At 36.1% G+C, this 9,846-nt stretch overlaps 1 protein-coding gene and 1 pseudogene across 2 annotated transcripts; one reads left to right on the forward strand and one right to left on the reverse strand.

The window, feature by feature from the left end:
- Window positions 1-1,356: 1,356 nt before the first annotated feature.
- LOC103961790 lies at window positions 1,357-6,196 on the forward strand (annotated as a pseudogene).
- Window positions 6,043-9,057, reverse strand: LOC103961791. 2 transcript variants are annotated; one of them, XM_009374400.3, is made up of 6 exons: window positions 8,763-9,057; window positions 8,575-8,645; window positions 7,848-7,896; window positions 7,519-7,625; window positions 6,613-6,695; window positions 6,043-6,521 (listed from the first exon to the last, which is right to left on the reverse strand). In XM_009374400.3, the coding sequence occupies exons 1-6, from the start codon at window positions 8,809-8,811 to the stop codon at window positions 6,263-6,265; spliced, it is 618 nt and encodes a 205-aa protein (XP_009372675.2). In that variant the 5' UTR covers window positions 8,812-9,057; the 3' UTR covers window positions 6,043-6,262. The 2 variants fall into 2 exon arrangements, with proteins under 2 accessions (XP_009372675.2, XP_009372676.2); XM_009374401.2 differs by having other exon boundaries at window positions 7,848-7,935; window positions 8,763-8,830.
- Between the last annotated feature and the right edge of the window lie 789 nt (window positions 9,058-9,846).

Below are 9,846 nucleotides of genomic sequence, written 5' to 3' on the forward strand. Positions count from 1 at the left end.
GTCTTTCTATGCTTTCTTCTTGCTATTTTTTTTCTTCCACTTTTCCGCTTTCTCATTTGCCTCATGCATCATATGAGTCATTTTTTTATTTCGTAGTAGTAATAACTTGTTTTTAAGCTTCATAAGCTTCCTGGAGAGACTTCACTTTTCTAGGAATGCCTCGCTGCTCAGTAACAATTCTTGGTTCATCCGCAAAACAACCCCAAGTCCAAAGTCGAGCACTTGGTTTCCCTTTTCTGGACACTTTTGCGTAAATTCTGTTGCGAACCTCTGTTGTTACGTCTTTAGCCCACTCATGACGTCGCCGGCCCCCCTCGTTCTCAATGATGCATAACTTAATCAAATTAAAAAGAAACTCAAGTGTATGGAGCAATCTTGTTTGAAATCTTCTATAGAAAAATTAGTTAAAGAGTATTGACGTTTTATACTAAAATAAAGGCACAAATCTGTAATTGTGCCTACATATTCTTTTGTTGTCTAAGGAAGTGGAATAATTTATTATTTTAATATTAGTGCCAAAAAATGAAATTTATAATGTGTTAGTATTCAATGGGGACTTCTTTCCAAATTATGTTATTTGCCTATCTTAAGTGACACCAGACCTTTGTACAGTTGATTAGACAGAGGATCTTATGGACAAATTTTTTGTTAGGTTTTTTAACCAAAATAGTCCTTGAGATTTGCATAACACATTACTTTGGTCCCTGACATTGAAAATCAATAGAAATGGTACTGAGATTGTCCACCATGTCCCGGAGTTTTTGGCCGGAAGTTTAGGCAATTTTCAAAGCTTCGTAACTCAATCGTTTCTTAACCAAATTCGACCCATAATATATCAAAATGAACATAGGAAAGTGTAGAACAAGATTATACCTATTTGGAAGGCCAATAGTTACCTGAAATGGCCGAAAAATAGCCTGAAAGGTGACTGGTCCGCGGGAAAACTGGAAAACTCACCGGAAACTGGGTAAACTTTAAACGTTCATAACTTCTTCAATACTCAATGAAATAGAGTTATTTAAAAACAAAAATCATACCTCTCAACGAGACGAAGAGAATGGTACCTTTTGTGATGGCTAATTCGCCGTGGTTTGGCCGGAAAACGGTTCGAAAGTGGCTAACTCAAGACCAAGACAGCCACTTTCAAGCCATTTTCCGGCCAAACCACGGAAATTTAGCCATATAGAAAGGTACCATTCTCTTTTTCTTGTCGAGAAGTATGGTTTTCATTTTCGAATCACTCGATTTCGTTGAGTATTGAAGAAGTTAGAACGTCTAAAGTTTACTCAGTTTCCGGCGAGTTTTCCAATTTTCCAAAGGACCAGTCGCCTTTCAGGCTATTTTCCGGCCATCTTCAGTAACCATTGGGCTTCCAAATAGGTATAATCTTATTCTACACTTTCCTATCTTTATTTTGATATATTATGTGTCGAATTTGGTTAAGAAATGAATGAGTTACAAAGCTTTGAAAATTGTCCAAATTTTTGGCCAAGAGCTCCAGGACACTTAGCGGAACGGAAGGACCAAAATAATAAATAGTGGACAATCTCAGAGACCATTTCTATTGATTTTCAATCTCAGGAACTAAAGTGATGTGTTATGTAAATCTCAGATACCATTTTGGGTAAAAAGCCTTTTTATTATGTATCATTGCGTGAAAGACTTTTAATACAATAGAAAAAATACACACTTACAATAAAGAAAATAATAATATAACCAAGCATCAAAAACCAACCTGCAGGAAGATAAAAATCTAAAAACAATTGAAAAGGCTAAGAATTTATCTAAAAAACTTTCATGGAAGATGAAAATGATCCATCGTAAATCTAAAACACTGAACAATAAATAAACAGTTCCTTACCATTATTTACCACAATTGTATAGATTTAATTTATAATTTAATTTTTGTGTGCTAGATGTAAAGAAAAACGAAAAAGACACATATAGCTATGCTTATAAATCCACTTCATAGACACAAAGATTTTCATGTCTATATTTAGTCAAAAAGTTGTCAAGTCGATCCCATTTCTCACGATTCACGTGCCCATTAATGTTTTGTGTTCTTTTTTTACTTTGGGCACGATATGCGGTGCCCTGTGTGGAATGCATTGTTTCACACTTAAGAGACACAAAATCCTCATTTGTGGCCATTTTGTACTACGGTCTAGTGATAATTCTCTTCATTTGTAAGTGAGATGTCTTAGGTTCTATTCTCGCCAAAGATAAAGTCAAACCATATTATTATGGCAAACCCATTGTAAAGTTTAGCCCGCTTCCCCACCCATTAGTATAGAAACTATTGTTTGTTAAAAAAAAAAAAAGAAAAAAAATCTTCATTTGTGTCCTTAATTTTGTACCCAAAGCCCATTATTCTTGTAGCATTGATAATCTTGTTGATTAACTAGAAATAAGTCGTTCGAAAGTTAAAAAAAATACTATCATAAAGAACTTCCCAACAATAAGGCTATAAATTAGGGAGATAAATGTTGTGGGAAAAAAAAAATTCCAAAAATCTTGGAAGCGACACGTGGATTTTTAGTCAAGAAAAACAAGATTACCCCTCGTTAAATGGGCAAGGCTCTCAAGCGTCCCTACACACAACTCAACATCATTGGAAGTTCAAGCAGTTGACTATTACTTCTCAAAGCTTCCCTGCTCGTGGCATGGAAAATTCAAAGGTATTAAAGATAGAGATTAAATATCAAATCCTATCTTTAATATATTCTCAATTGAAGACAAACTCTTTCAAGTAAGTAATCGTAATCACACTTTTACAACTAATTTCAGTTGGTGATCGTACAACTAATTTCAGTCGGTGATCTTGTGAGTAGATGTGCGGCAGGCAGACTGCTTTTCTATTGAAGGTGTGACATCGACTGAAGAACGACAAATTGTTCTTCTTGGTTGAATTGGAGTCGACGAGTCGAGTAAGAAGATGAATATAGTAATCTTATTCAATGATCAGATTGGGTTTTGGCGGTGGAAGATGCAAACTAGCAAGATACCAGGAAATAAGAGATTTGTAGGTCCTACGAATTGATCTCTCTAATTCTATTTGGTGGGTGCAATTTACAAGTAATCAGGGAAGGAGATCATGTTAAGCGATATGGATTTTTAATTGAGGCAATATGGGATATTTAAGTAAAAGTCTCCTGTTTTATTGGGAGATTTGAATGCCTACAAGTTACAGTCGGGTAGAATGGATATAAAAGGCAGTTGAGAGCAGACGCAGAGGGGGGTTCTACAGGATTCTTCTTCTGGCGTGAAACAGAGAGAGGAGAGGCAGAGCAGAAATTCGATTTTTTTTTTTTATTTTTTATTTTTTTTTTTCAGTTTAGCTTCTATGCAATTTATTTTCCATAGAACTACTATGAATTCTTCATTCAACGGGTTCTAAACTCTTAGCTAAGGCTAAGAGGAAGCCTTAATTATGATTACTCTAGTTATTTGATTGTTTAATTCGTGGATTTCAAATTGATGATTAGTTTTCATTCACTAGTGAAGCTGCAATTTTGATATTTGGTTCTTTGTGCTTGACCATAGCCTAGGATTTTGATATTGAAATTATTTGTATATGAATTTATTTCTGACCATAAATTAGATTCTATTGATCCTTTATGAATGAGAATCATAAACTTATATTTTGATCCGACCGTAGACGAATATTAGTTTGTGTGGCTTCCTAAAAAATTAGCTATTTGTTTGACGTGACCAAGTTGATAAGTGGCTAATTTGTTTCTCACTTTGTTTAATTGGATTTCTACATGTTTGTGTATACTAAACCATGGATATAGACACTGTAGGAGTAGTTGAGTTTAAGCCTGATCACGGCAAAACTCACATCTGTTTGGGAAATTATTGGCATGTGTACCTAACCACGGACATATGTATAGAAGTTGTTTTCATTAATTTGATAATTCATGAGTTGACAATTGGATATTGGGGTATGACAATTAGTGGTGGAATCAAAGCCTTAATGTATTCTTACATTTGTTCTCAATCATATTTCTGTTTAATCATTGTTAATTTTAATTATTCTTTGATACAAACCCAATCTTTATTTCAATTCGTTAAGTAATAGTTATAGGATTAAATTGTTAAATCAACTCCGGTGGATTCGATCTCGTATTTACATATTTCCACTACAATTGCAAGTAATTTGGTTTGAATTTATTTATTTATTAGGTTAGTTTAAATTCACATCATGAGACTTTTGGTTTTTGATGAAAGGTATTGATTATTTTGCAGGTACATTTTCATATAATACATGACTTCCATCACTCACCAATGAACGTGTACAACTAGTTATCCTTGTTTTCAGAAGCTAGGTAGTACACCCCCAAACACACAAAAATAACTGCAAAACTTGAGTTGGAGAGTCTAATCTAACACTGCAGAAGCTTCTCTTTTCCGTTGATAGGCTTAAGGCTTTCCTTTCCTTGGCGCCCAACCCAGCACACCACAGGTACCGTACATTAAAACCAAACAAACAAACTTTTCCATCAACAACTATCGATCAGTCACTAAGGCCGCCTATAAACATCTCTCTCTCTCTCGGACTCCATTCATTAATTCTAGCTAGTTCAAATGTTTCCTCTCTTGTTTCTGTGCTTGATCCATCATTGATCAAACTTGGCGACAAACTAACAATGGTTTCTCTTTATCATTACTCTAAACGCTACCCTAATTATGCCAATTCGTGGTGCTTTGTTTCGTTAGCTCTTATCACCCTCTTTGAGTACTACTCCAAACCCAAGTTTTGCAAAGAAATCATCGAAATCCGCTGCCAACATGATCGACAGTTGCTGGAGATGGAACTCAAATTGGGCAAGTAACCGGCAGGAACTTGCGTTGTGCTCCGTCGGATTTGCTGGGAAAATGACCAACAACGTAGGAAGCCATGTCACATTCTATCAAGTCACCGATCCGAGTGACAATGCATTACACCCAAATCCAGGAACTTTGAGATATGGAGCTACCATGATCAAAGGGAAAAAGTGGATCACTTTCCAGAGGGACATGCGAATTAAACTTGACAAACCACTGCTCATTAGTAGCTTCACTGCCGTTGATGGAAGAGGCGCTAATGTTCACATTGCCGGGAATGCATGCTTGACGGTCTTTTTAAGGCAAGCAACATAATCATCCACGGCCTTTGAATCCACCACTGTCGATCCCAACCACCAAGCTCGGTTATGGGTCCTGATGGAAAGCCATTTCCAGTAGGCCAAGTTGATGGAGATGCAGTCAGGTTAATTACTGCATCCAAGGTTTGGATAGACCACAATACTTTGTATGAGTGCGAGGACGGTCTTCTTGACGTTACTTGTGGATCAACCGATATCACCATCTCCAACAATTGGCTCAGAGAGCAGGACAAGGTTATGCTCCTTGGCCACGATGATGGGTACGTTCGGGACAAGAACATGAGAGTCACACTAGTGTACAATCATTTTGGACCCAACTGCAACCAAAGAATGCCAAGGTAATAAACTAACAACCTTTATTTACTATGAGCCTATGACAACCACACTCCAGGGAAGTCCCAAATTTCTAATAAACGTGATACGGTCACAGGATTCAATACGGATATGCACATGTGGTGAACAATTTGTACAGAAATTGGTCACAGCATGCAATCGGAGGAAGCATGAATCCTAGCGTTAAGAGTGAAGCCAAAACGAGGAAACAAGGAGGTATCTAGTGATATCCTAATCCTATCAAAAATGACGCAAAATAATTAAATGCTAATTCTGTGCACTATTTGTTCCCACACCACAGGTCACTTGGAGGAAGGTCAGCAACAGCATTGGAAGCAACAGCTCGTGGAAATTTCATTCTGTAGGAGATATTTTTGAAAATGAGGCTTCTTTCATCCAAACAAGCCTGCCTGTGGCTGGAGTAATGCCACAATATAATAGGCAACAAAATTTCCTGGTGGCTCATGCCAAAGCTGTCCGGTCATTGACAAGGACATCGGGTGCGCTAAGATGCACAAAAAACATCCAGATGCTAAGTTTTAAGGATTATGATGATGATCCATGACAGAAACCACCTCATACTCAGAGTACTCAGATACATATTACACCCTCTTTCTTTCCACTCTGTAACAAAAGTACCTACTATTTTTACTTCCACAAACAATGCATTCCGAAAAGAGTGGCGTTGAAAAAATGTGTTTGTAATAGAAAACATGCATAAGATATTAGTAATGAAGAAAGTTAACCAAAAATTTGCTGTCCAGAGCATGCCATTTTCTTCTTCAATCTTCTTCGTTGTCAGAACTCTCATAAGCTAAACCTAGCAAGCTTTTGGCTCTACTTTCCACCCTAGGCTCGCCTTCTGTTATGTTTGATGATGACAGGGCATCCACTTTGTCCTTCCCCGACTCATTTTCAGGCTTAAGAATTATTGAAGCACTACCGCTCAAATTTGCGTGCGACTGATTACAGTCAGAAGAACTTGAAACTTTCTGCCGCTTGGGTTTGATCTCAACCACCTTCTTCAGTAAATCCTGTTGTCTACATTTCCATAAATAAAATACATATATGAGATTGAGAACGAAATGGTAGGATGCTAAATTTATGTTTTGGTTTCAAGAAATACGTCTACCTGATCCCACTTCTTTGTTTGGGCTCGACACGAAGTGACAAGGGAACCGATGCAAGGGAGGAGTCTGCTAGACTTGCAGCTTTGTGTACATTGGTCAAGTAAAACATGAGAGAAACAAGGGGAGGACAGCACCAAGGATATGAGAATATTTTAGAGTGTCGCAAATGTTTGAAATAAATTATGTCTGAAGTGATTATAACCATACAACTAAGGCCTTCTTTGGAAGTTCCTTTAGAAGGGCTAGAGGTCCTTCTGACAACTATTTTTGTAGAAAAGGAACTTTTATAGTGCATTCTAGAGAAGCACTCACTTAGGAAACACTTCGAAGTGCTTTGAAGTCTTACAAAAGCGCTTATGAGTATATGTTATTCTGTGGAAGCACCACCAAACAAGACCCAAGTGCTCCAACATCAAACGACTTCCGGAGAAAATGTATCAATATGGTAAGAAATATAGGAATTTAACACATAAACATAAACAGGAGTTTACAGATACTACAGAATACAAATAAAGATAAATAAAGAGTAAACTGAAAAAAAAGATAAAAATGAGTGTAATAATATAGAAAAAATCTTTTTGGAGTTTGGAATGAAAATGGGGACAGAATAGGGAGTTACACAGGCAACAAATCATCTATTCCTCTAGGACTCAAACATCACAATCTGTAATAATAACAGACCATCGGGCTGCCAGAAACCAAACGATAACATTTTCTAGGGACAGAAGAAAACTCAAAACATATAGCATTATAGTCTGGCCCAATAACTACTCACATGGGCAAGAAAATAGAGTATAACAAAAACGATAAAATTCACAGTGCTACATGCAGTAAAATGCTTGTACCCAGAACACTTATGTGCAAATTGTGCATGTGAAGACACTAGAAGCAATTTAATAAAAGGATATCTTAAATGCAGCAAATGCTCGTTTCTCGGTTCGACGAAGGAGGCGTTCCGCATCCTCCTCAGCTTCCATCTGCTCCTTGAGATACAGCAGGTCATCACTGTCCAAGGCTGTATATGCAAACTTACAACAGATTGCAATAAAGTAAAGAGCTAAACATACAGAGATTCAAAATGGGCTGTAGTGTGCCTAAATCCACTTGTGGGTTCAAGGCTTCAAGCACACATGTAGAGACATAGAAACAAAGATGCTTAATGTAGTTGTTGTGTGTGCCCTGAATGCACATGAGAGAGGGAGAGAGAGGGGGAGAAAGGGAAAGAGAGAGAGAGTACCGCCTCGGCCATGAAGGTATCCTCCGCGTTCTCCTGCAACCTCTTGCATCTGCTTGCATTAACCACCCAAAAGAAAAAGCCAAGATCCCTGCCAGGGCATGTTATCAGAAAACTCTTCTCAAAGTTTGAAGAAAGTGCATATTCATCATAGATGCAAGTGAGGTAGAAACTACAGCGTACCATAAATTAACGTAGAATACACCTAAATCACCCATAATTCCAGAATAAAAATCAATCGTCAATAATGAACTAATTCTAGTTAACTTTACCAATAATGAACTAATAGCTCTCATATATGAGATCCAACCACTGCAATCCCTTACCCCATACAAACCAGAGAGAAACAAATTCAAAACTGATAATTTTTTACATTTTAATTGTATAACTAAGCTGTAATTGTATGCCTTTTTATTCCTGATCGTTTCAAATTGACATGGTTATAACTGAGAAACATATACATAATAAAATTATCACAAATAGTCTTTTGGAGGCTGGTTATAGAAATTTGATGCTAACAGTTGTGCAGAGTAGAATCTGAAAATACAAATATGATACTTCAAATTAATATTAGAGACGAAACAGAGTTTGCAGTAGTCATGTAGATTATCGAAATACTGGAAAGTTTCAGTGTATTTAAGTCCATCCAACCGACGATGGACGCAAGTGAAAATAGTAAAAAGAAAGAAAAAAGGAAGAAAAAGAAAAGAAGGTAAAAGAAAGCCCTAACCTTGGCGACCATGCGTTGGAATGTGATGTCTTCGTCGTCAATCTTATCCTTCCCTTTTCCCCACTTCTTATCTGCCAATGATTGCCACAAACAATCATCAATTCATCAATTCAAGATTCATCAAAACCGAACAACAACGAAAGACAAAAAGAATGAAGCAATTAATTGCAGGAAAAAAGAAGAATTACCTTTTGGGTCGGTGAGATTGGTGTACTCCCGAACTTCTCTGCCTGCCATTGCGCTGCTCTCGTCGTTTTATCTGGGGGATGAAGTGCAGTACCAGATAATTAATTGAAATTCCCAATTCTTTTCTAATTAGGGTTCAGAGGCCAAATGATGAGACTCTTCCAGTTTCAGAGTCAGCGCCTGCTATGTTAATCTGGGCAACACAAGATATAAACTGCAATTGAATGAAGTAAACAAACAACAAATTTTATGGAAGGAAAGTCGGACGAAATTTAAGATTATTAAAAGAGTTGTTTGTTTTTTGTTTTTGTTTTTTTTTTTTTTGTTTTTTTTTTTTTTTTGGAGAAAGTATTAAAAGAGTTTTTAAAATGATGAAAATTAAAAAGAAGAAAGTTTATTTTTTAAAATTTACGAATTTTTTTGTTTGGTTGACTTAGATGAAAAATGAAAAATGAAATTTGAATATAAAATTTGTTATTTTTAAACTCTTACTTATAAAAATTTGGAATTAACACACATTTACATGGAATTAAAACTTGAGAATCAGAAGTCTCCAATTCTAGAGTTTTATTTATTTTTTATTTTTTATTTTCATGTGAAAATTCTAAATTTCTATGTTTATGAATCTAAATAAGGGAATTGGTACATGTCAATTTATAAATTCTGATTTTTGTTAAAATTTCAAGTTTATTTCCTTTATCCAAATATAGTATAAGGGTTCATCTCCTCTGCATATGATATGGGTCAACTTCAATAAATCTCAAACTTTGGTTTTTATGACGTGAAACTTGGGGCACTGATGAGTTTTGGAATGAATTATAATGAATCCGGATCCTCGTTGGATCCTTTTTGTGAGGATTCAAGAATCTATAAATCGTGTCCGTTCATCGTACATTGTGCAGTTATAAATTATTTTAAATTATTATTTTTTAAATAAAACACAAATAGTAACTGACAAAAACTGACCGCACGATGTACGATGAATGGACACAATTCACGAATCCCCATGATCCTCACAAAGAGAATCCGGAGAGGATCCTGTTGGAATTATAATATATTATGAGTGTCCTTTTTTCTTTTTTAGTG

The sequence above is a fragment of a genome, unplaced genomic scaffold (genome assembly GCF_019419815.1).
Source record: "Pyrus x bretschneideri cultivar Hongxiangsu unplaced genomic scaffold, Pyrus_bretschneideri_v1 Contig76, whole genome shotgun sequence".
Classification (NCBI taxonomy): domain Eukaryota; kingdom Viridiplantae; phylum Streptophyta; class Magnoliopsida; order Rosales; family Rosaceae; genus Pyrus; species Pyrus x bretschneideri.

Coding starts and splice junctions, on each gene's coding strand:
- LOC103961791 (XM_009374400.3), bottom strand. CDS start 8,811: ATGGCAGGCAGAGAAGTTCGGGAGTACACCAATCTCACCGACCCAAAA. Junction 8,646..8,762: donor CAATCTCACCGACCCAAAAG/GTAATTCTTCTT, acceptor AATCATTGGCAG/ATAAGAAGTGGGGAAAAGGG. Junction 7,626..7,847: donor ATACCTTCATGGCCGAGGCG/GTACTCTCTCTC, acceptor TTGCATATACAG/CCTTGGACAGTGATGACCTG.